The 26,836-nt window shown below is 34.4% G+C and overlaps 2 protein-coding genes and 1 long non-coding RNA gene across 6 annotated transcripts in view; 2 read left to right on the top strand and 1 right to left on the bottom strand.

Annotated features, from left to right (window-relative positions):
* LOC128029013 (uncharacterized) overlaps window positions 1–26,836 on the bottom strand; it is a 385,593-nt gene that overhangs the window by 100,658 nt on the left and 258,099 nt on the right. The window contains exons 46-51 of one of the 2 annotated variants that reach the window (XM_052616457.1): window positions 21,137–21,408; window positions 17,497–17,937; window positions 13,835–14,275; window positions 10,234–10,674; window positions 6,643–7,101; window positions 4,228–4,671 (exon numbers count right to left, since the gene is read on the bottom strand). In XM_052616457.1, the coding sequence (XP_052472417.1) occupies window positions 4,228–4,671; window positions 6,643–7,101; window positions 10,234–10,674; window positions 13,835–14,275; window positions 17,497–17,937; window positions 21,137–21,408 (2,498 nt within the window). The remainder of the gene's footprint in view (window positions 1–4,227; window positions 4,672–6,642; window positions 7,102–10,233; window positions 10,675–13,834; window positions 14,276–17,496; window positions 17,938–21,136; window positions 21,409–26,836) is intronic. The other variant, XM_052616458.1, reaches the window with a different exon arrangement.
* LOC128029018 (uncharacterized) overlaps window positions 1–26,836 on the top strand; it is a 247,494-nt gene that overhangs the window by 98,790 nt on the left and 121,868 nt on the right. Inside the window, exon 2 of the long non-coding RNA XR_008187289.1 lies at window positions 3,021–3,076. This is a non-coding gene — a long non-coding RNA (uncharacterized LOC128029018). The remainder of the gene's footprint in view (window positions 1–3,020; window positions 3,077–26,836) is intronic.
* LOC128029015 (uncharacterized) lies at window positions 23,939–25,513 on the top strand. 3 transcript variants are annotated; one of them, XM_052616461.1, is made up of 6 exons: window positions 23,939–24,292; window positions 24,403–24,473; window positions 24,571–24,747; window positions 24,910–24,950; window positions 25,020–25,082; window positions 25,165–25,497. In XM_052616461.1, exons 1-6 carry the CDS (start codon window positions 24,123–24,125, stop codon window positions 25,231–25,233), a joined length of 591 nt encoding a protein of 196 aa, XP_052472421.1. In that variant the 5' UTR covers window positions 23,939–24,122; the 3' UTR covers window positions 25,234–25,497. The 3 variants fall into 3 exon arrangements, 2 of the variants coding, with proteins under 2 accessions (XP_052472421.1, XP_052472420.1); XR_008187287.1 differs by having other exon boundaries at window positions 24,910–25,215; window positions 25,287–25,513; XM_052616460.1 differs by having other exon boundaries at window positions 24,910–25,082; window positions 25,165–25,499.

A 26,836-nucleotide genomic window follows, 5' to 3' on the forward strand; every position in this document is an offset into this window, starting at 1 on the left:
AATAAATGGAGGCTGCCACCATGTGTGATTACATCAGAGATGCACTGCTAATTAATATGCACACAGATCCTCATATGGTCATATCAGTATTTCTTCAGATTTAGACTTTGCTGTTATAATAATAGAGCTCTGTAAATGAACATCTCATTTAAATCTACACTGAATGAAATAAGAACAATAAAGCTGAATTAATGACAAAGAAATGAATTGCAAAACCATAACCGTAATCTACGAAATCTATCAGCATTCAGTTCTTTGTTTAGTTCAGAGTGATTGTAGAAATGTTTTCTCATGTTTCCAGCTCTTTACAAACCATCCTTGACAAATACATGAGTCCAGGATCTTCACCATATTTCAAACCGCTTGTCTCCAATGAACTGCTTTCTGTCACTGATTTTGTTTCTGAAAAGTCTGCAAAAATAGAAGAATGAAAATTACGAAAAAAGAAACAGCTAATGTGTTTTCTAGTTCCACTACATCCTCAGTTGTCGATAAACCATTTTTTACTTTAGTCTTAGAAAAAAACATCCTTTATTCATGATATCATTCTGAAACTGATTTCATACAGTCAAACCAATCTTTTTTTATTTTATTTTTTTGCTATAGTTCACAAAATGGTAATAAAATAAAACAAAAAACTCAAGAGTTAAATTATCAGAACGAATTCTTCTCGCTAATGTCAGATAACACTTTGCAAAACATGGTCAGGTTAAAGTGTTTGAATAATTTTGGTCCCAAATATTTTTCAGTTTTACTGGTAGTCTACTGTATGAAGAATTTTTGGGTGTAGTATGGCACATAGTATCCTGCACCCACTAGTAAAAATAAATATCAAAAATTATATCTGATGAATAATTTTTGGTTTGACTGTATGCAGTTGTCCAAAGTAAACTGTAAATGTTTTTTAAATTAACTTTTTTGTGTTTGTTTTGTTTTCTGTTGATTGCTCTGTTTATTGCTAATCACACTTTATTGTTAATTAATTCATAAAGGTTCAGAAATAGCAAAGGAGAGCAAATAAATACTTTTACTTCTAATATGTTTTTCCTGAGAAAAAAACCCTAGTACTCTCACACATCTCCTTTACTGTACTTTCCCTTTATAGGATTAGAACAAAATACTTCAATATTTATATATTAATCATCACCTAAATATATATTTCATGATGGACCACTGTCATTAATGCATGACACACCAATTAAAAATTCATTTGTTGAATGTTGAATTATTACACAAAATGTCTGTTTAATCAAAAAACTGACTTTGTGGTATTTAAAACCTTGAGAATATGCTTACCATATTTCCTTCAACATTGCAGGACTAAAGTTAGCATTGCTTGTGATTTTTTCTTGATAACCAAACAAATCACATTATAAATAACAGCATTAGACTGGATAAAACAGACTGATATTACTTTAAAAACTTAAAAGTAATTTCTCAATGTTTTGATGTTATAATGTCAATGTTATAAATGACTTGAGCCAACAGAAGGTTAACAAACACTAATAAAACACAGATCACACACACACTCACCGTACAGTCTGAAGATTGCTGTGAGTGCAGACGATACTGTGGATTCTCTTTGCTGGTTCATCTGTGATATTATTGTGACTCAGGCTGTAAGAAGAAGTGAGATTAAAAGATTAAACAGAAACATGAGGCAAACAAGTCTGAATACAGTGTTTGTCTCTCTCTATTCCTGACGTGTCTGTGTAACTCACTCCAGAGTCTGGGTTTTGTGCAGATGTGGCAGCAGCGGCTCCACGCAGAGATCAGTGAGTTTGCAGTGACTGAGATCCAGTTCTGTCAGTCCTTCAGAATATTCCAGAAACAGGGCCAGCTGTTCACAAGCTCTCGGGTCCATCTGAGTGTGACTGAGGTCCATCTCTCCTCCCAAAGCCTGTGAAAGAGCCTCAGCGCTCCTCAAAGAGCCTCTCTGAGATCCATCTTTACTAATACAAGCCAGAAACTGCAGTAGAAGAGCTTTACTACAACTGATGAGAGGAAGAAGAACACAACGATAAACATGAACGTGAGATAAATTAATGCACTTTGTAATATTAGCAATGAAATTGATCTGTCAGATGTCTTACTTCAGCTGGACTTGAGGCAGGATTGGCCAAAGTTGTTTCAGGGCCGTATCAGAGAGCTCACAGTCCTGTAAGATCAACTTCACAATGCTTGGAGTTTTCTGAAGCACAGATGAGATTATTCTACAGTCTTCTTCAGTCAGTTTCAAATGCTCCTGGTTTTCCTGTGTGTCTGTTAAATCCAGAGCAGAGCAGCAGGAGAAGTCCAGTCTGTGGTGAAGAGCAGAGAGAAGAACATCTGCTGCCTCCTGCTGGAGATCAGAGGAACTGCAGCAATGAAGCAGCTTCAGCAACAGCAGCCTGTCAACACTAACACACACACAGATACTGTTAACAAACACACACAACAACAGTCATGTTTAATGTGATATCAGTTGTGTTCTATCAGTAAACCTGAGATGTTTGACTCTGCTGAGTAAAGGCAGAAAGCTCTCTAGCTCCTCCGCTGGTATGGAGGTCCAGAGCAGATTGAGTTTGACAGTGTTGCAGTGCTGCAGAGTGAAGCGCAGAGCAGCGCAGTGAACAGAGTCCAACACTCGGCCATTCAGGTTGATGTCATTTCCTGCTGAACTCATCAGACCGGACACATACTGAGGAAAACGAGTCTCATAAATCTCCATAATGATGGACAGAGTAAAGCTGGGGCTCAACCTGTGGAGAAGATGATCAGTTTCATGAACCATTACAGCAATTAACATTTTTAATGCATTTTTCTTTTTCAAAATTCACATCTGAGGAATGAAAGTGTGTAATTTATATTGTAGGTTTAATAGGGAACATCTCTTGAATTCATGTTAACCACATATCTTACTTTGCTTAAAGCTGAGCTAAACAGAATTTATTAGATTAAATTACTTTTAAATTTCAATTTATTTTTACCTTTTCAGCTGAATTGTGCCTAACCAGGGTAACAGTTGTCTGATTTCACAGGTGATTTTGCTCTTCCTGAAGTCCAGCTTTAAATTCAGAGCTTGATGTTGCAGCAGGTAATGAATCACTTCCCAGGTCAGTGAACAGGAAGTCAGATCTTTAGACACCTTCAGAAAGCAGCGTGTCAGTTCATCATCCTGTGCTTCATACACCACTGAAACCAGCTGCTGAAGAGTTTCTTTAGAGAACCTGAACACACAGACAGAACAGGTCTTGTGAAACATCTGATTTAGTGACAAAACATGAACCAAAACACAGAGCTGAACACAGACCTGATAGACAGAGGATCCTGGAGACCCAACAGTGGTGTGAGAGACAGAGACTCAGATTTACGCTCAGTAAGATCCAAACACTGGACAGACAGCAGTCTCAGGAGAGACGTCAAGCTGCTCAGGATATGAGAGGAATTCAGCTTTGAGTCTTTAGTGATCAGTGAAAGCTCCTCTGTGTTCAGTAAAACAGGACATGACCTCAGCACTCTGACCATCTTCACTAACATTTTGTCTTCCAGACTGTCAAAAACAAAATCAAAGATCACAAGAAACATTCACATTCAGATTCCATAATGTGTTAATCAAAAACAGTTATGATGTAAACAGTTATGAGGTAAACAGTTTGAGTGCAGATGATGTATCTCAGACCTCAGCTTCTGCAGGTGTTTGATGTGTCTGAAGAGCAGTCTGGTTCCTCTGACAGAAATGGCTTGTGGCTTTAGAGTCAGGTTTAGTTTTGAGGGTGAAAGACCCAGAACTCTTCCCACAGATCTGCAGGTGCTGCTGGGTAATTTTCCACTCAGTGTGACCGTGAAGTCTAAAGCCTGAAGCAGAGGAGTGACCTGATCTGATTTCACTCTGGACCCAAACACTTTACACAGAGATGGGATGAACTGCTCGGCATTCCTACAGGACAATCATTTAATAATTTAATAATTTACAACATCCTGCCCTAGTAATATTCAAGCATATTGTTTTATCTTAAGCTTAAATATTTGCACAGTGTAAAGCTAATGTTACAGTATGTGGTGGAAAAAGCACAATGTCACAATAGTCAAATAAAAGGCAGTATTTATCAGACGTCAGCTGTGAGATGTAGGGCAGACCTTGAAGGAATCCCTTCACGTCACAAAAGTTTAGCCAATGCATCTAACTGAGCTAGAAATATCAAATCAAATCAAATCCAGAGTAATGTTTTCCCATGAGACTCTCACCTCAGCTGTGAGATGTAGGGCAGACACTGCAGGAATCCCTTCACTTCACTCTCTTCATCTGTGCAGTCTCTCAGCTCTACTGGTTTCTTCTCTGTTTGGAGTTTCAGCACTTCTAGGAGGATGGAGCTCTTTCTCTCTGAGAGATCTATGCTCCAGACTGCAGGAGCTGACTGATAAATTGGCTGTAATGCTGGAAGGACACTCCTGCCTGTTTGAGTCTCATAGTCCTTCACATGTGAACACAGATCCAGCAGGATATCACACTGATCAGCTTGATGGTGAGTATAGTTTTCACTGAAGGGGAAAGATGTGTAGCTGCACACAGATGTGAACAGCTCAGTGTAATTTTCACCAGTCGTTTTATCAAACTCTGACGCTGAAACAATCAGATTCACCAGAAACTGGACAGATGTTTTCTTCTCACAGAAAGCAAAGGAATCAAATCTGTGGAGGCACAAATGTAAACACACTTCAATGTCTAGAGCTGGATAATATGAAATATGAGAGCAGATTGATAATTACAGCATTCATCTTTACAATAATAATAAAAAGATAATTAGGTTTATGGCACTGATCTGTATAAAGACTCGTGGTGAAGCCACTGTTTGAGCGTCATCTTACTATTCTCTAGCAGCAGAGAGAATCACTGACTCACAGACAAAACACTGACCTAAAATCACCAGATCTGAAGCAGAACAGTCTCACAGAATGCGTATGTAAATTAATTGTTATTTCAGATGTTATGTTTATGGTGTTTTGGGGCAGGTTAAGAGATATATTGAAATCATAGAGGTTTGTGTGTGTGTCTGCTGCACACTGATGACAGAAGTAACTGATACAACACCAAATATATTTCTTTAAGTACATAATTAAGCAGGAAATATTAAACATGAACATATATCTGGTATTAGAATCAGAAATGAATTTGATGTATATTAATAAGAAATATTATGATACAAGCATTTGTTACTATATTGTACTGTATTGTATTAAAATTTAAAGTTTATCATGCATCATCTTGGAAATAAAGTTTTATGTCTGTACCGCATGTAGTCAGCTTTATTTCTCTAAATAAGTTATGATGCATGTATTTTATGTCCTGATTGAGCAACATCTATTTAATACTCTTCAAGATCACACAATTTCTATGGCATTTTACTAGCATTAAAGTTTCCATCAGAGTAAAATGTTATGTTGAATAATAATTAATTTAACCAACATTTAAATCATTAACTGCCTCAAAATGCATGATGTTAACAAAATTATAGTTGAAAAATTTGCAGTTAGCCAACCTTATGAATAAAAACAATATAACAACACAACATAATTATATAAACAGTGAACAGCGTGTACGAGCTGAATGAAGGTATATGTACACACGTTATGAAGCATAAATCTTTCTTCAGATTTCAGAACGAGCACTTTGTCATGTCAGACATATGTTGAGGATCTCATCTGTCTGATGTTTATCATGCTCATCTAATGTTTGTTACTGTAATGAAAATGAAGGTAACTTTTTAATAAGCAGGAGAATTTCCTGACATTAAACAAATAACTATTTACATCTTTAGGACATTTGTGTTGTAATAATCAGGGTTCTTACACCTTTTCCAAAGTCAAATTCAAGACTTTCCAGCACTTTATAACTGTGGTAAGTTTCATGTTTACACATATTTGAGTTTTTACTTTAAATCAGAAGTTATGGAGCTATTAAAAACCACTTTTCTGGATTGCATTCAACATTGCATAATGTAAATAGCCAACATACAGTATATAAATTATACAATTAACCAAAAAAGAAATATATTGTTTTTTACAGGGTATCTGCAGGGTTTTTTAAATAAAATGTATGGCTTATTAAGCATGCACACATTAGATTAATACTGTATGAGCGGGGAAGGGCAATGTCTATGGTAACATATTAAACCATAAAATGACTGGAAAAAAAAAAAAAACATGATTTGCAGTTCAGAGAGAGGTCTTCACAAATAGCTACAAAAGAGTTTTAAAAAGTGACAAAGCTCACATCTTTAAAGGCACATAATCTGTTTGTCTATCAACATTTATAACTCTGTTTATGCTGTGTAAAAACATCGGTCAGTTTTCGCATTAGTCTGAACAATTCATTCTCTGTCAGCAGGCGGCACTTTTGGAGCATCAGAAATAGAGTGGTTTCCCTGGTAACGGCAGCACTGCGCTCACAAACACTACTTTATCAGACACTGAGATGAGGAACAACATTTTAATTTACTCATAACTCTAATAAAAGCACTATTTGGATCATCATCAATTCAGTCCATTTCTGAGATGGTGTGAAGTGTAGTTCTACTCACAATTTATTTGTGCCAATAATCCTAACTGAGAGCAGAAAATATGAAAAGAAGATGAGTAATGATTTCTCAATGAGACTCTCACCTCAGCTGTGAGATGTAGGGCAGACACTGCAGGAATCCCTTCACTTCACTCTCTTCATCTGTGCAGTCTCTCAGCTCTACTGGTTTCTTCTCTGTTTGGAGTTTCAGCACTTCTAGGAGGATGGAGCTCTTTCTCTCTGAGAGATCTATGCTCCAGACTGCAGGAGCTGACTGATAAATTGGCTGTAATGCTGGAAGGACACTCCTGCCTGTTTGAGTCTCATAGTCCTTCACATGTGAACACAGATCCAGCAGGAAATCACAGTGTTCTCTGATATACTCATCTTCATCAAGCCATTCATCATCATAACAGAGAAATGATGTGTAGCTGCACACTGATGCTAACAGCTCAATGTAATTCTCTCCTGTAGTTGTAACACACTTTGAAGCTTCAACAGTCAGATTCAGCAGAAACTGAGCAGCAGATTTCCTGTCAATACTGGAATCAGATTCATCAATTCTGTGGAGACAAACAAAATAATCATGTTCATGTCCAGAGCTGGATAATATTAAACAATGTACTGTAATATAAATGATCATAGTTGGTTTGTTTGTTAGCAGCTGAATGAATAATGTTTATCTTTCTTTAAAATATCATAAGTTCATAAAATGAATCCTAAGATTTTGTAAGTCTTTCACGGAGGTTTATTTTCTTATGCATCTGGTTTTCTAAAAAAATAACCTAAAGACTCCTAAAGAAAAAAATAATAATTTAATTAGGTTTTTTTAAAGACACTCCTTTAAAAGTAAAGTCATTGAATCAGGTGATATGAAGTTAAATCTGTAACAGAAAGTTTCTACATTGTTTTTGTAAAGTGTCATGAATCACCTCAGATTAAAAAAACCTGAAGAAATAAGTGTAAAGCTGTGGAAAAGTGAAGAGTGTAAGAATGTAAAGGATATGAAGAGAGACAAATACCATTAAAACAGTCTGTAGCAACTCATAATATAATAAAGTATAACTTAATAAAAAAGTATTAACAAGGTATAAGATTTTAAAGTGTATGAAGAGGGAGACAACTATCAAAACAACACAGATCGTACAGCACAGCCATTACAGAGTAAAGAATATTAAACTGTGAGTGGAGGAGAAAAAAAAAAAAAACTTGAAAGCACAAAAAATATAACCCGATGACATCAAACTTATAAGCATCTCTGTATTAGAGACTACTAACAGTTATCATGAACTAATCAAATGCAATTATGAAATCAATTACTATTAGTAATAACTTTTCTGGATTTTTACTTATGTTCAACTGAAACTTATTATGACATACTGTTCGTGTTTGTTAGGGTCTGAATGGAGAATGATTATATTTCTTTTAAATATAAACATAAGATAAATAAGTCTTTCAGGATATTTTCCTTACGTCTTGTTAAAATTAGTCTGACGATGAGTTTCTCGTGGAGTTGTGCACAGCATTTTTTGTAATTTTGTTTGTGGCTCTGTTTCTGAAGAGAAAGACCAGAACTCAGTCTGAGCTTGTCCAAATTAAATTACTTACATTTACTAAATGAGCCTACAATAGCAGAAATAAACCATAAAGTTTTGAAAGTTAGTCAATATTTAATTAAAATGATAATTTATAATAATAATAATATGAAAATGTTTTATAAAATCAGAAATAATTTTTAAGGGAGTGCGGATGTCTATTTTTTTGTTCTAATGTCACAAGTAATAATCTCAAGGTTTACTGGGTTTCACCTGATTCTTTGATTCTTTTGTTGTGTGGGTTTGGTGAAGTGCACTAAAAACATCAGTTAAGTGTGTCCTCCATACTGACCCTCATCTTAATCAGTAAAGAAAGGTTAGTGTTCGGGACAGGGATGAACAGCTTAAATAGGACTATAATTCGATCAGGGATTATTATATGAACATTTAGTAACTTTTATAGGTTTAAGTTTTAAGATTTATTGTATTCTTACAAATGTTTTTAGAATGACTTTATTTCAATAAAATATATTTACAAAAAATAGACACACAACACAACAACAAGACTGTTCAGTTACTTTAGTGTTTGCAGCTCTACTGTAGACAGATTCTTCTGATGACAGTCCTGACAAGACATAGTTCTGAGTGTTGTTCCGGAAAAATACAAGGACTCGCTCATAATTATGGCTGTGATTGAGCGCATGATTAGAGCAATTTATACTTTCAGATGCCATTGGAACTTTGGTTAAAAAAATTAACTCTTTTTTTGCTCCTTGTATTAATTATTCTGGACTTTGTTTTAATGGTTAAATTAAATTGTAGAAATCTTAAAGCATGTCTAATTAATTGAAATCATAACAACAACAACAACTTTATTATTATTATTATTTTTTTTTTTTTACAATAATAGGGCCCTGTGGAACTCTGTATATATGTATGTATGCATTTTTAGAAATTCTGTGTTGTATGTTTTAAAAAAAATTCTGGATTATTGAATACAAATGTTTTATCAAAAATGGTGGTAATCACATGAAGGCGTGAAACAAATGAAAATGTAACAGATTTACTAATAAAATTAAAACACAGAAGATAAATGGTGTGAATATTTCTTTAAAAAGTTATGATTTAATAAATGTATTATTAATTCATACTTTGACAAGAATGTACAGTAGTAATATATTTCTGTCAAAATGTCTTCAACTTAAGGTGCAGCAAATGATTTCTGAGAAAAGCTGTTGATATCTAAAATGACCAAAACAAACACACTCCTACCCAAAAGATCACACACTATCTTGAAGCTCCGCCCCCAAATTCACAAACACACTCTGCAGCAGGCCCCTCCCCCATCATGAGTGGACACGCCCCTTACTGGTGACAGACTAGAATTGTGTTTTGGTGCTCGGTGTGATCCACTTTCAGCAGTGTTTCTCAGAGATCACTTAATGCATCTTTAAACTGGTCTTTTATTTTGACAGTTTCTTTTGAAGAACTTTGAGTGTCTGTGTATATATGATAGTTTTCTCAAGTGAAATGCTGAAATGCTTGTGAAGTGATGCTCAGAGCAGCTCTAAAGATGAAGCTCATGTGTTCATGTCATAGTGAGACGACAGATGCTGAAAACACCACCAGCACTTGCTTCAGTGTGTGTGTAGCAGAAGGAACCACAACATTCATTCACTCAGAGACGAGCAGAAAATACAAACTTTAGATTTAAATAGTCTTTTGTGCTTTTATATCCACAGACACTAGTCAATATTTCATTAAGTCAGTGCTGCTTTTGATTTATTCATCCAAGATTCACTCAAGATGACATTCCACATTATACAGTAAATTAATTTTTTATGTTTTTGTTTTCTAAACAAAAATCAACTTAAATTTAAAATGTGAAAGAAAATTAACAAATAATCTAAATCATTTATTTGAGTCATTCTGTCAAAATGATTTAAGCCACGGAATTAGTTAATATTAAGTTAATTTAGTTAATATTAACTGTCATACAGAGAGTTTCTACAGTGTGTGTGTGTTCTGACTATCATGACAGTAGAGCTGTTGTGTCCTGTGTGTTACATCACATCAGTGTGTGCTGAAAACAGATGAACACAATCACACTGTTCACAGAACAAACAAGAAGCACAGAGAAACAAACACAGAAAGTCTCACCTCAGCTGTGAGATGTAGGGCAGACACTGCAGGAATCCCTTCACTTCACTCTCTTCATCTGTGCAGTCTCTCAGCTCTACTGGTTTCTTCTCTGTTTGGAGTTTCAGCACTTCTAGGAGGATGGAGCTCTTTCTCTCTGAGAGATCTATGCTCCAGACTGCAGGAGCTGACTGATAAATTGGCTGTAATGCTGGAAGGACACTCCTGCCTGTTTGAGTCTCATAGTCCTTCACATGTGAATACAGATTCAGCAGGAAATCACACTGATCAATCTGACAATCAGAATCATCAAAATAATCCTCATTAAAAGGGAAAGATGTGTAGCTGCACACAGATGTTAATAGTTCAGTGTAATTTTCTCCTTGATTTGCATCAAACTCTGATGCTGAAACAATCAGTTCCAGTAGAAACTTTACAGCAGGTTCACTCGTCAAATAAAACCTGTGGAGACACAAATAATTATCACTTTAATGTTCAATGTACAGTATGAACAAAAATACTGAGAGCTGATGGAATGATTTGAAAAGATTCAATTGCACTTTGTATTTTAGTTCTAGTTGCCAACTGTGTAGTCTGTGTTGTAAATATAATCCTAAAGTGAATAAATAGTAAAGTGTAAAGTGTGAAATCTAAACTTATTAAAGTGTGAGTAATTTAAATAATTTCCTTAAAATTCTAATTTAAAATACATGTAACTGGCACATATTGAGTTGATATGAAGGTGAATCTGGGTCAGACAGTTTCTGTTCTGTTCAGACGTTGTGTTTGTGTGCTGACTATCATGACAGTGAACACTTAATATACAGCTCCATTAAAGTCAAGTATTGTGTCTTGTGTTACATTCACGTGCACTTTACATGTGTGATGCTAGTCAGACTAAACAGACTAAAACAATTATTCACTTTTTAATTTGTCAAATAAATGACACAGTTACTTTTTTCTGAAGTTCAACTAACCAAACTAGATACTGTGATTGCAGTTTTTCTTTATCTGATATGTATTCATGTATTTAACAGTCGTCCTCATCATTGTGCACATGCTCTGAAAGACAGAGGTAATGTGCGGTGTACTTTTAATAATATTCGATTATGTATTGTGTAATGTTTACATGAACAGAGAGATGAAGATTGTAGCTTGACTTTGCAAAAACCCTGTAACTGTAACTCGATTATAACTGCTCGTGTTAACACTGCTACAATAGAAATATATGAACACAATAATGAATTCTGTGGAGATGTGTAATGCGCAGAGCATAATATGACATATACTGAACGTGTTTGTTAGGGTCTAAATGAAGAATGTTTAACTTTCTTTTAAATATAAACACAAGATAAATAAGTCTTTCAGGATATTTTCCTTATGTCTTGTTATAATTAGTCTGACGATGAGTGTGCAAGACCATGTTTCTCGTGGAGTTGTGCACAGCATTTTTGTAACTTTGTTTGTGGCTCTGTTTCTGAAGAAGCACGACCAGCACTCAGCCTGAGCTTGACCAAATTAATTACTTACATTTACTAAATGAGCCTACAATAGCAGAAATAAACCATAAAGTTTTGAAAGTTAGTCAATATTTAATTAAAATGATAATTTATAATAATAATAATAATAATAATAATAATATGAAAATGTTTAATGAAATCAGAATTTTTTTAAGGGAGTGCTGTTTAATTTAGTTTTATACATGTGCTCATGTCTATTTTTTTGTTCTAATGTCACAAGTAATAATCTCAAGGTTTACTGGGTTTCACCTGATTCTTTGATTCTTTTGTTGTGTGGGTTTGGTGAAGTGCACTAAAAACATCAGTTAAGTGTGTCCTCCAAACTGACCCTCATCTTAATCAATAAAGAAAGGTTAGTGTTCGGGACAGGGATGAACAGCTTAAATAGGACTATAATTCGATCAGGGATTATTATATGAACATTTAGTAACTTTTATAGGTTTAAGTTTTAAGATTTATTGTATTCTTACAAATGTTTTTAGAATGACTTTATTTCAATAAAATATATTTACAAAAAATAGACACACAACACAACAACAAGACTGTTCAGTTACTTTAGTGTTTGCAGCTCTACTGTAGACAGATTCTTCTGATGACAGTCCTAACAAGACATAGTTCTGAGTGTTGTTCCGGAAAAATACAAGGACTCGCTCATAATTATGGCTGTGATTGAGCGCATGATTAGAGCAATTTATACTTTCAGATGCCATTGGAACTTTGGTTAAAAAAATTAACTCTTTTTTTGCTCCTTGTATTAATTATTCTGGACTTTGTTTTAATGGTTAAATTAAATTGTAGAAATCTTAAAGCATGTCTTTACAATAATAGGGCCCTATGGAACTCTGTATATATGTATGTATGCATTTTTAGAAATTCTGTGTTGTATGTTTTAAAAAAAATTCTGGATTATTGAATACAAATGTTTTATCAAAAATGGTGGTAATCACGTGAAGGCGTGAAACATTAACTTTTAAAATGTACTCAAATGAAAATGTAACAGATTTACTATTAAAATTAAAACACAGAAGATAAATGGTGTGAATATTTCTTTAAAAAGTTATGATTTAATAAATGTATTATTAATTCATACTTTGACAAGAATGTACAGTAGTAATATATTTCTGTCAAAATGTTTTCAACTTAAGGTGCAGCAAATGATTTCTGAGAAAAGCTGTTGATATCTAAAATGACCAAAACAAACACACTCCTACCCAAAAGATCACACACTATCTTGAAGCTCTGCCCCCAAATTCACAAACACACTCTGCAGCAGGCCCCTCCCCCATCATGAGTGGACACGCCCCTTACTGGTGACAGACTAGAATTGTGTTTTGGTGCTCGGTGTGATCCACTTTCAGCAGTGTTTCTCAGAGATCACTTAATGCATCTTTAAACTGGTCTTTTATTTTGACAGTTTCTTTTGAAGAACTTTGAGTGTCTGTGTATATATGATAGTTTTCTCAAGTGAAATGGTGAAATGCTTGTGAAGTGATGCTCAGAGCAGCTCTAAAGATGAAGCTCATGTGTTCATGTCATAGTGAGACGACAGATGCTGAAAACACCACCAGCACTTGGTTCAGTGTGTGTGTAGCAGAAGGAACCACAACATTCATTCACTCAGAGACGAGCAGAAAATACAAACTTTAGATTTAAATAGCAGTCTTTTGTGTTTTTATATCCACAGACACTAGTCAATATTTCATTAAGTCAGTGCTGCTTTTGATTTATTCAACCAAGATTTACTCAAGATGACATTCCACATTATACAGTAAATTAATTTTTTATGTTTTTGTTTTCTAAACAAAAATCAACTTAAATTTAAAATGTGAAAGAAAATTAACAAATAATCTAAATCATTTATTTGAGTCATTCTTTCAAAATGATTTAAGGCACTGAATTAGTTTATATTAAGTTAATCAAGTTAACATTAACTGTCATACAGAGAGTTTCTACAGTGTGTTTGTGTTCTGACTATCATGACAGTAGAGCTGTTGTGTCCTGTGTGTTACATCACATCAGTGTGTGCTGAAAACAGATGAACACAATCACACTGTTCACAGAACAAACAAGAAGCACAGAGAAACAAACACAGAAAGTCTCACCTCAGCTGTGAGATGTAGGGCAGACACTGCAGGAATCCCTTCACTTCTCTCTCTTCATCTGTCCAGTCTCTCAGCTTTACTGGTTTCTTCTCTGTTTGGAGTTTCAGCACTTCTAGGAGGATGGAGCTCTTTCTCTCTGAGAGATCTATGCTCCAGACTGCAGGAGCTGACTGATAAATTGGCTGTAATGCTGGAAGGACACTCCTGCCTGTTTGAGTCTCATAGTCCTTCACATGTGAACACAGATCCAGCAGGAAATCACACTGATCAATCTGACAATCAGAATCATCAAAATAATCCTCATTAAAAGGGAAAGATGTGTAGCTGCACACAGATGTTAATAGTTCAGTGTAATTTTCTCCTTGATTTGCATCAATCTCTGATGCTGAAACAATCAGTTCCAGTAGAAACTTTACAGCAGGTTCACTCGTCAAATAAAACCTGTGGAGACACAAATAATTATCACTTTAATGTTCAATGTACAGTATGAACAAAAATACTGCAGGTGATTAATTAAATCATTTAAATATAAAACAAATATGAGAGCTGATGGAATGATTTGAAAAGATTCAATTGCACTTTGTATTTTAGTTCTAGTTGCCGACTGTGTAGTCTGTGTTGTAAATATAATCCTAAAGTGAATAAATAGTAAAGTGTAAAGTGTGAAATCTAAACTTATTAAAGTGTGAGTAATTTAAATAATTTCCTTAAAATTCTAATTTAAAATACATGTAACTGGCACATATTCAGTTGATATGAAGGTGAATCTGGGTCAGACAGTTTCTGTTCTGTTCAGACGTGTTTGTGTGCTGACTATCATGACAGTGAACACTTAACATACAGCTCCATTAAAGTCAAGTATTGTGTCTTGTGTTACATTCACGTGCACTTTACATGTGTGATGCTAGTCAGACTAAACAGACTAAAACAATTATTCACTTTTTAATTTGTCAAATAAATGACACAGTTACTTTTTTCTGAAGTTCAACTAACCAAACTAGATACTGTGATTGCAGTTTTTCTTTATCTGATATGTATTCATGTATTTAACAGTCGTCCTCATCATTGTGCACATGCTCTGAAAGACAGAGGTAATGTGCGGTGTACTTTTAATAATATTCGATTATGTATTGTGTAATGTTTACATGAACAGAGAGATGAAGATTGTAGCTTGACTTTGCAAAAACTCACTGAACTGTAACTCGATTATAACTGCACGTGTTAACACTGCTACAATAGAAATATATGAACACAATCATGAATTCTGTGGAGATGTGTAATGCGCAGAGCATAATATGACATATACTGTACGTGTTTGTTAGGGTCTGAATGAAGAATGTTTAACTTTCTTTTAAATATAAACATAAGATAAATAAGTCTTTCAGGATATTTTCCTTATGTCTTGTTATAATTAGTCTGACGATGAGTGTGCAAGACCATGTTTCTCGTGGAGTTGTGCACAGCATTTTTGTAACTTTGTTTGTGGCTCTGTTTCTGAAGAAGCACGACCAGCACTCAGCCTGAGCTTGACCAAATTAATTACTTACATTTACTAAATGAGCCTACAATAGCAGAAATAAACCATAAAGTTTTGAAAGTTAGTCAATATTTAATTAAAATGATAATTTATAATAATAATAATAATAATATGAGAATGTTTAATGAAATCAGAATTTTTTTAAGGGAGTGCTGTTTAATTTAGTTTTATACATGTGCTCATGTCTATTTTTTTGTTCTAATGTCACAAGTAATAATCTCAAGATTTACTGGGTTTCACCTGATTCTTTGATTCTTTTGTTGTGTGGGTTTGGTGAAGTGCACTAAAAACATCAGTTAAGTGTGTCCTCCAAACTGACCCTCATCTTAATCAGTAAAGAAAGATTAGTGTTCGGGACAGGGATGAACAGCTTAAATAGGACTATAATTCGATCAGGGATTATTATATGAACATTTGGTAACTTTTATAGGTTTAAGTTTTAAGATTTATTGTATTCTTACAAATGTTTTTAGAATGACTTTATTTCAATAAAATATATTTACAAAAAATAGACACACAACACAACAACAAGACTGTTCAGTTACTTTAGTGTTTGCAGCTCTACTGTAGACAGATTCTTCTGATGACAGTCCTGACAAGACATAGTTCTGAGTGTTGTTCCGGAAAAATACAAAGACTCGCTCATAATTATGGCCGTGATTGAGCGCATGATTAGAGCAATTTATACTTTCAGATGCCATTGGAACTTTGGTTAAAAAAATTAACTCTTTTTTTGCTCCTTGTATTAATTATTCTGGACTTTGTTTTAATGGTTAAATTAAATTGTAGAAATCTTAAAGCATGTCTAATTAATTGAAATCATAACAACAACAATTTTATTATTATTATTATTTTTTTTTTTACAATAATAGGGCCCTGTGGAACTCTGTATATATGTATGTATGCATTTTTAGAAATTCTGTGTTGTATGTTTTAAAAAAAATTCTGGATTATTGAATACAAATGTTTTATCAAAAATGGTGGTAATCACATGAAGGCGTGAAACAAATGAAAATGTAACAGATTTACTAATAAAATTAAAACACAGAAGATAAATGGTGTGAATATTTCTTTAAAAAGTTATGATTTAATAAATGTATTATTAATTCATACTTTGACAAGAATGTACAGTAGTAATATATTTCTGTCAAAATGTTTTCAACTTAAGGTGCAGCAAATGATTTCTGAGAAAAGCTGTTGATATCTAAAATGACCAAAACAAACACACTCCTACCCAAAAGATCACACACTATCTTGAAGCTCCGCCCCCAAATTCACAAACACACTCTGCAGCAGGCCCCTCCCCCATCATGAGTGGACACGCCCCTTACTGGTGACAGACTAGAATTGTGTTTTGGTGCTCGGTGTGATCCACTTTCAGCAGTGTTTCTCAGAGATCACTTAATGCATCTTTAAACTGGTCTTTTATTTTGACAGTTTCTTTTGAAGAACTTTGAGTGTCTGTGTATATATGATAGTTTTCTCAAGTGAAATGCTGAAATGCTTGTGAAGTGATGCTCAGAGCAGCTCTAAAGATGAAGCTCATGTGTTCATGTCATAGTGAGACGACAGATGCTGAAAACACCACCAGCACTTGCTTCAGTGTGTGTGTAGCAGAAGGAACCACAACATTCATTCACTCAGAGACGAGCAGAAAATACAAACTTTAGATTTAAATAGCAGTCTTTTGTGCTTTTATATCCACAGACACTAGTCAATATTTCATTAAGTCAGTGCTGCTTTTGATTTATTCATCCAAGATTTACTCAAGATGACATTCCACATTATACAGTAAATTAATTTTTTATGTTTTTGTTTTCTAAACAAAAATCAACTTAAATTTAAAATGTGAAAGAAAATTAACAAATAATCTAAATCATTTATTTGAGTCATTCTTTCAAAATGATTTAAGGCACTGAATTAGTTTATATTAAGTTAATTTAGTTAATATTAACTGTCATACAGAGAGTTTCTACAGTGTGTTTGTGTTCTGACTATCATGACAGTAGAGCTGTTGTGTCCTGTGTGTTACATCACATCAGTGTGTGCTGAAAACAGATGAACACAATCACACTGTTCACAGAACAAACAAGAAGCACAGAGAAACAAACACAGAAAGTCTCACCTCAGCTGTGAGATGTAGGGCAGACACTGCAGGAATCCCTTCACTTCACTCTCTTCATCTGTCCAGTCTCTCAGCTCTACTGGTTTCTTCTCTGTTTGGAGTTTCAGCACTTCTAGGAGGATGGAGCTCTTTCTCTCTGAGAGATCTATTCTCCAGACTGCAGGAGCTGACTGATAAATTGGCTGTAATGCTGGAAGGACACTCCTGCCTGTTTGAGTCTCATAGTCCTTCACATGTGAATACAGATCCAGCAGGAAATCACACTGATCAATCTGACAATCAGAATCATCAAAATAATCCTTGTCAAAAGGGAAAGATGTGTAGCTGCACACAGATGTTAATAGTTCAGTGTAATTTTCTCCTTGATTTGCATCAAACTCTGATGCTGAAACAATCAGTTCCAGTAGAAACTTTACAGCAGGTTCACTCGTCAAATAAAACCTGTGGAGACACAAATAATTATCACTTTAATGTTCAATGTACAGTATGAACAAAAATACTGAGAGCTGATGGAATGATTTGAAAAGATTCAATTGCACTTTGTATTTTAGTTCTAGTTGCCGACTGTGTAGTCTGTGTTGTAAATATAATCCTAAAGTGAATAAATAGTAAAGTGTGAAATCTAAACTTATTAAAGTGTGAGTAATTTAAATAATTTCCTTAAAATTCTAATTTAAAATACATGTAACTGGCACATATTCAGTTGATATGAAGGTGAATCTGGGTCAGACAGTTTCTGTTCTGTTCAGACGTTGTGTTTGTGTGCTGACTATCATGACAGTGAACACTTAATATACAGCTCCATTAAAGTCAAGTATTGTGTCTTGTGTTACATTCACTTGCACTTTACATGTGTGATGCTAGTCAGACTAAACAGACTAAAACAATTATTAACTTTTTAATTTGTCAAATAAATGACACAGTTACTTTTTTCTGAAGTTCAACTAACCAAACTAGATACTGTGATTGCAGTTTTTCTTTATCTGATATGTATTCATGTATTTAACAGTCGTCCTCATCATTGTACACATGCTCTGAAAGACAGAGGTAATGTGCGGTGTACTTTTAATAATATTCGATTATGTATTGTGTAATGTTTACATGAACAGAGAGATGAAGATTGTAGCTTGACTTTGCAAAAACTCACTGAACTGTAACTCGATTATAACTGCACGTGTTAACACTGCTACAATAGAAATATATGAACACAATCATGAATTCTGTGGAGATGTGTAATGCGCAGAGCATAATATGACATATACTGTACGTGTTTGTTAGGGTCTAAATGAAGAATGTTTAACTTTCTTTTAAATATAAACACAAGATAAATAAGTCTTTCAGGATATTTTCCTTATGTCTTGTTATAATTAGTCTGACGATGAGTGTGCAAGACCATGTTTCTCGTGGAGTTGTGCACAGCATTTTTGTAACTTTGTTTGTGGCTCTGTTTCTGAAGAAGCACGACCAGCACTCAGCCTGAGCTTGACCAAATTAATTACTTACATTTACTAAATGAGCCTACAATAGCAGAAATAAACCATAAAGTTTTGAAAGTTAGTCAATATTTAATTAAAATGATAATTTATAATAATAATAATAATAATAATAATAATATGAAAATGTTTAATGAAATCAGAATTTTTTTAAGGGAGTGCTGTTTAATTTAGTTTTATACATGTGCTCATGTCTATTTTTTTGTTCTAATGTCACAAGTAATAATCTCAAGGTTTACTGGGTTTCACCTGATTCTTTGATTCTTTTGTTGTGTGGGTTTGGTGAAGTGCACTAAAAACATCAGTTAAGTGTGTCCTCCAAACTGACCCTCATCTTAATCAGTAAAGAAAGGTTAGTGTTCGGGACAGGGATGAACAGCTTAAATAGGACTATAATTCGATCAGGGATTATTATATGAACATTTGGTAACTTTTATAGGTTTAAGTTTTAAGATTTGTTGTATTCTTACAAATGTTTTTAGAATGACTTTATTTCAATAAAATATATTTACAAAAAATAGACACACAACACAACAACAAGACTGTTCAGTTACTTTAGTGTTTGCAGCTCTACTGTAGACAGATTCTCCTGATGACAGTCCTGACAAGACATAGTTCTGAGTGTTGTTCCGGAAAAATACAAGGACTCTCTCATAATTATGGCCGTGATTGAGCGCATGATTAGAGCAATTTATACTTTCAGATGCCATTGGAACTTTGGTTAAAAAAATTAACTCTTTTTTTGCTCCTTGTATTAATTATTCTGGACTTTGTTTTAATGGTTAAATTAAATTGTAGAAATCTTAAAGCATGTCTAATTAATTGAAATCATAACAACAACAATTTTATTATTATTTTTTTTTTTTACAATAATAGGGCCCTGTGGAACTCTGTATATATGTATGTATGCATTTTTAGAAATTCTGTGTTGTATGTTTTAAAAAAAATTCTGGATTATTGAATACAAATGTTTTATCAAAAATGGTGGTAATCACGTGAAGGCGTGAAACATTAACTTTTAAAATGTACTCAAATGAAAATGTAACAGATTTACTATTAAAATTAAAACACAGAAGATAAATGGTGTGAATATTCCTTTAAAAAGTTATGATTTAATAAATGTATTAATTCATACTTTGACAAGAATGTACAGTAGTAATATATTTCTGTCAAAATGTTTTCAACTTAAGGTGCAGCAAATGATTTCTGAGAAAAGCTGTTGATATCTAAAATGACCAAAACAAACACACTCCTACCCAAAAGATCACACACTATCTTGAAGCTCCGCCCCCAAATTCACAAACACACTCTGCAGCAGGCCCCTCCCCCATCATGAGTGGACACGCCCCTTACTGGTGACAGACTAGAATTGTGTTTTGGTGCTCGGTGTGATCCACTTTCAGCAGTGTTTCTCAGAGATCACTTAATGCATCTTTAAACTGGTCTTTTATTTTGACAGTTTCTTTTGAAGAACTTTGAGTGTCTGTGTATATATGATAGTTTTCTCAAGTGAAATGCTGAAATGCTTGTGAAGTGATGCTCAGAGCAGCTCTAAAGATGAAGTTCATGTGTTCATGTCATAGTGAGACGACAGATGCTGAAAACACCACCAGCACTTGCTTCAGTGTGTGTGTAGCAGAAGGAACCACAACATTCATTCACTCAGAGACGAGCAGAACATACAAACTTTAGATTTAAATAGCAGTCTTTTGTGCTTTTATATCCACAGACACTAGTCAATATTTCATTAAGTCAGTGCTGCTTTTGATTTATTCATCCAAGATTTACTCAAGATGACATTCCACATTATACAGTAAATTAATTTTTTATGTTTTTGTTTTCTAAACAAAAATCAACTTAAATTTAAAATGTGAAAGAAAATTAACAAATAATCTAAATCATTTATTTGAGTCATTCTTTCAAAATGATTTAAGGCACTGAATTAGTTTATATTAAGTTAATTTAGTTAATATTAACTGTCATACAGAGAGTTTCTACAGTGTGTTTGTGTTCTGACTATCATGACAGTAGAGCTGTTGTGTCCTGTGTGTTACATCACATCAGTGTGTGCTGAAAACAGATGAACACAATCACACTGTTCACAGAACAAACAAGAAGCACAGAGAAACAAACACAGAAAGTCTCACCTCAGCTGTGAGATGTAGGGCAGACACTGCAGGAATCCCTTCACTTCTCTCTCTTCATCTGTCCAGTCTCTCAGCTCTACTGGTTTCTTCTCTGTTTGGAGTTTCAGCACTTCTAGGAGGATGGAGCTCTTTCTCTCTGAGAGATCTATTCTCCAGACTGCAGGAGCTGACTGATAAATTGGCTGTAATGCTGGAAGGACACTCCTGCCTGTTTGAGTCTCATAGTCCTTCACATGTGAACACAGATCCAGCAGGAAATCACACTGATCAATCTGACAATCAGAATCATCAAAATAATCCTTGTCAAAAGGGAAAGATGTGTAGCTGCACACAGATGTTAATAGTTCAGTGTAATTTTCTCCTTGATTTGCATCAAACTCTGATGCTGAAACTATCAGTTCCAGTAGAAACTTTACAGCAGGTTCACTCGTCAAATAAAACCTGTGGAGACACAAATAATTATCACTTTAATGTTCAATGTACAGTATGAACAAAAATACTGAGAGCTGATGGAATGATTTGAAAAGATTCAATTGCACTTTGTATTTTAGTTCTAGTTGCCAACTGTGTAGAATGTGTTGTAAATATAATCCTAAAGTGAATAAATAGTAAAGTGTAAAGTGTGAAATCTAAACTTATTAAAGTGTGAGTAATTTAAATAATTTCCTTAAAATTCTAATTTAAAATACATGTAACTGGCACATATTCAGTTGATATGAAGGTGAATCTGGGTCAGACAGTTTCTGTTCTGTTCAGACGTGTTTGTGTGCTGACTATCATGACAGTGAACACTTAACATACAGCTCCATTAAAGTCAAGTATTGTGTCTTGTGTCACATTCACGTGCACTTTACATGTGTGATGCTAGTCAGACTAAACAGACTAAAACAATTATTCACTTTTTAATTTGTCAAATAAATGACACAGTTACTTTTTTCTGAAGTTCAACTAACCAAACTAGATACTGTGATTGCAGTTTTTCTTTATCTGATATGTATTCATGTATTTAACAGTCGGCCTCATCATTGTACACATGCTCTGAAAGACAGAGGTAATGTGCGGTGTACTTTAAATAATATTCGATTATGTATTGTGTGATGTTTACATGAACAGAGAGATGAAGATTGTAGCTTGACTTTGCAAAAACCCACTGAACTGTAACTCGATTATAACTGCACGTGTTAACACTGCTACAATAGAAATATATGAACACAATAATGAATTCTGTGGAGATGTGTAATGTGCAGAGCATAATATGACATATACTGAACGTGTTTGTTAGGGTCTAAATGAAGAATGTTTAACTTTCTTTTAAATATAAACACAAGATAAATAAGTCTTTCAGGATATTTTCCTTATGTCTTGTTATAATTAGTCTGACGATGAGTGTGCAAGACCATGTTTCTCGTGGAGTTGTGCACAGCATTTTTGTAACTTTGTTTGTGGCTCTGTTTCTGAAGAAGCACGACCAGCACTCAGCCTGAGCTTGACCAAATTAATTACTTACATTTACTAAATGAGCCTACAATAGCAGAAATAAACCATAAAGTTTTGAAAGTTAGTCAATATTTAATTAAAATGATAATTTATAATAATAATAATAATAATAATAATATGAAAATGTTTAATGAAATCAGAATTTTTTTAAGGGAGTGCTGTTTAATTTAGTTTTATACATGTGCTCATGTCTATTTTTTTGTTCTAAAGTCACAAGTAATAATCTCAAGGTTTACTGGGTTTCACCTGATTCTTTGATTCTTTTGTTGTGTGGGTTTGGTGAAGTGCACTAAAAACATCAGTTAAGTGTGTCCTCCAAACTGACCCTCATCTTAATCAGTAAAGAAAGGTTAGCGTTCGGGACAGGGATGAACAGCTTAAATAGGACTATAATTCGATCAGGGATTATTATATGAACATTTGGTAACTTTTATAGGTTTAAGTTTTAAGATTTGTTGTATTCTTACAAATGTTTTTAGAATGACTTTATTTCAATAAAATATATTTACAAAAAATAGACACACAACACAACAACAAGACTGTTCAGTTACTTTAGTGTTTGCAGCTCTACTGTAGACAGATTCTTCTGATGACAGTCCTGACAAGACATAGTTCTGAGTGTTGTTCCGGCAAAATACAAAGACTCGCTCATAATTATGGCCGTGATTGAGCGCATGATTAGAGCAATTTATACTTTCAGATGCCATTGGAACTTTGATTAAAAAAATTAACTCTTTTTTTGCTCCTTGTATTAATTATTCTGGACTCTGTTTTAATGGTTAAATTAAATTGTAGAAATCTTAAAGCATGTCTAATTAATTGAAATCATAACAACAACAATTTTATTATTATTATTTTTTTTTACAATAATAGGGCCCTGTGGAACTCTGTATATATGTATGTATGCATTTTTAGAAATTCTGTGTTGTATGTTTTAAAAAAAATTCTGGATTATTGAATACAAATGTTTTATCAAAAATGGTGGTAATCACGTGAAGGCGTGAAACATTAACTTTTAAAATGTACTCAAATGAAAATGTAACAGATTTACTATTAAAATTAAAACACAGAAGATAAATGGTGTGAATATTCCTTTAAAAAGTTATGATTTAATAAATGTATTAATTCATACTTTGACAAGAATGTACAGTAGTAATATATTTCTGTCAAAATGTTTTCAACTTAAGGTGCAGCAAATGATTTCTGAGAAAAGCTGTTGATATCTAAAATGACCAAAACAAACACACTCCTACCTGGGGGCTGTTCCATAAAAGCATCTTAGAAAAGCGGGGATTAAAATCCAAAACCTGACTTGAATGAGCCGAGCTAAACATCCGCGCTTAAATTGGTTCCATAACAGTAAGTTGAGGATCATGTGATTTTACTAATTTGAGTCAGGTTTAAATAGTCTAGATAATTGCGCGTGCACGCCATTGTTTAAAAGTCCTGAAAAGTCGAGCATGGGTCAATCGATTTACTGTGGGCTACCATGGCAACAAAAGGAAAAGATAGAGCAGCGATGTTCACGGCAACGGAACAGCGTTTGCTATTGGAAACATATGAAGAATTTAAAGATGTCATCACCAAAAAAGGCAATACAGCGGCAATAAATAAAGCAAGAGAGAAAGGTTGGCAGGAAATTGCTGATCGTCTCAATGCGTAAGTAGCGGTGTAAGTTATTTAAAATAATTTATCAACATTGAATGTGTGTCACAATACATTGCAAAGTTTGTGTGTGAATAACAGTAACGTTAATTGCTTTCACGCAGCAGCAACTTAAGTGAAGGAAAAAGAACCTGGCAGCAGGTGAAAATAAAATATAAAAATATAGTTCAGAATGGTAAGTAAATCTAATGGGATGTATAGATGTAATCAATGTCAGCTTGAAGTTACAACTATTCAGGGTTTTTTTTTATGTATTTTTTTTTTAATTGCAGCGACCAAAAAGAAGACTGAGGTTGCTGGCACTGGGGGAGGGCCACCACCAGCCAGCTTCACTCCTGCAGAGGAGCTGGCTTTGGAAATTAATAAAGGGAGGCCCGTCCTTGAGGGAATAGAGGGGGGGACATCATCTAAAATGATATCACGTAGTATAAGGAGTGAGTATATAAAAGGTGTGTGTGTTTTATTAGCATTATTCCTTCCTGACTAACTGATTTCCTCCTTCCTTAAGCATTGTAAACCTAAGTACATCATAGCAGTAATGTCACGTAGAAGTACTTGTGCTACTGTAATGGTGCATTTTGGTAAAAAAAATATATATTTTTTCTATCAAGATTCTGTATGCTGTATGGATCCACCAGACATCATGTTGCCTGTGAGTATGAGACCTTTTAAAAAGACATGTAAGCTAATGATTTTAACTGAGTTTAATCAGTGGTCACAGGGAGAAGTGATGGGAGTTGAGGAGGATGAGGAGACTGTGTCTGTATGTTCAAGGAGGCCTGAGGTAGTCACAGGTTCCATGTGATACTTTATTGAATATAAAAAAAGTGTACTTGTGTGATAAAATGATCATAATGTGTTTTCAGGATGCTGACACTGTTCTAGAGCCCTCTCAGTCTGGGACCACATGTGACAAAGTGAGTATTAAGAAATGAAAACAATGTGACAAGAGTATTCAATGAAATAACTTAAATCTATGTTGCTACAGAACCCAGAAAACATAAAAGGAGTGTATAAACGCTACCTCCTTAAACAAATGGAAGCGATTGATATCGACATCCAGTATAAAAAACTGAAGATGAGGAAGTTGGAGCTGGAAATTCAACAGCTACAGAAAAATGCAAGTAGAACTACCATTTTTAAAAAAGGAAAAGGAAAAAAAAAAGACCTTTTTGATCACTTTCCACAACATTTATTTGTGTGTTTTCACCCCTAACAGGCAGATTCACTCTGAATAAAGACAAATCACATTATATACTTTGACTTCTGTGTGTTTGTTCAACTAAGGAGAAAGTTGAGGGGCCAGTGGAACATTTTAAAGGCTACACATGGTTTAGATCATATTAAGCAAAATAATTATTTGCATATGTGTCTCGTATAAGTCTGCCTGTTTCGTTTTCTTCCAATACTGCCTCATTGCCCCAGTCTTCCTCTTCAGCAATCCTTGGTTGCCTCTCTCTCCTCAGACAAGCATGTCATGGAGCACTACACAAGCAACTACAATGTCACATGCCCTAGGTGGAGTCACTCTGAGGTGCTTCAGGCACTGAAACCTTGACTTTATCAGCCCAAATGCCATCTCTATACGACCTCTTGTGCGTGCATGGGCAATGTTGTAGTGGTGCTGTGCCTCTGTCTGGGGCTCCTGATAGGGAGTCAAGAGGTAAGGCAGGCATGGGTATCCCTTGTCTCCCAGCAAAACTCCTGAGAATTCTCCTGCATAGACAGAATGAATATATAGATATATAATGTTTTTTTTTCTTTTTATAAGACTTTTTGCAATTTTAAGTGATTACTAGCATACCTCTTGCTAGTTGCTGGTAGAGAGATGAGGCTCTAAAGATTCTGGAGTCATGCACAGAGCCTGGCCATTTGGCCTCTACATTTGTGATGATGCAATCTGCATCACTAATCATCTAAAATAAATTTAAACCTGTAGGTCACTACATTTTAATTGCAATGAACTAAACACTGGTGCCCAGCTTAGTACAGAACACTCAGTGCTAGAGCATAGCCTTCAATATCATCTCAGTGGGACAGTACCTGTACATTGATGCTGTGTACTGATTTCCTATTCACAAAGTCCGCTTCATGTGGACCAGACGGACACTTAATACGCACATGGGTGCAGTCCAATGCACCGATAACATTTGGGAAACCTAGGAAAATTATTTTTTTAAATTTTCCCATGTAAAATCAACAGTCAAGAAATATTTCCATGTTTTATAGTTATTTGAACTTACCAGCTATTCCATAAAAGGTATGTTTAATGGTACGAATAGCTTTGTGGCCAGGGAATGTGATGAACACATTGAGTAGTCTTTTTAAAGAAAGGTACACAGTTCGTACAGAGCGGCAAACTGATGCTTTGCTGATATTCTCTGCATCTCCAACTGTGTACAAAAATGTTCCACTGGCAAAAAAGCGAAGTGCAATGCACACCATCTGTGGGACTGTGAGCGCTCTGTTGCGGTGTGTATTATTTGCAATGTATGGGCTTAGTAATCTACAAATATACGCAATCCCATCTCTTGAGAA

This window comes from Carassius gibelio, chromosome A15, assembly GCF_023724105.1.
Source record: "Carassius gibelio isolate Cgi1373 ecotype wild population from Czech Republic chromosome A15, carGib1.2-hapl.c, whole genome shotgun sequence".
In the NCBI taxonomy this organism is placed as follows: Eukaryota; Metazoa; Chordata; class Actinopteri; order Cypriniformes; family Cyprinidae; genus Carassius; species Carassius gibelio.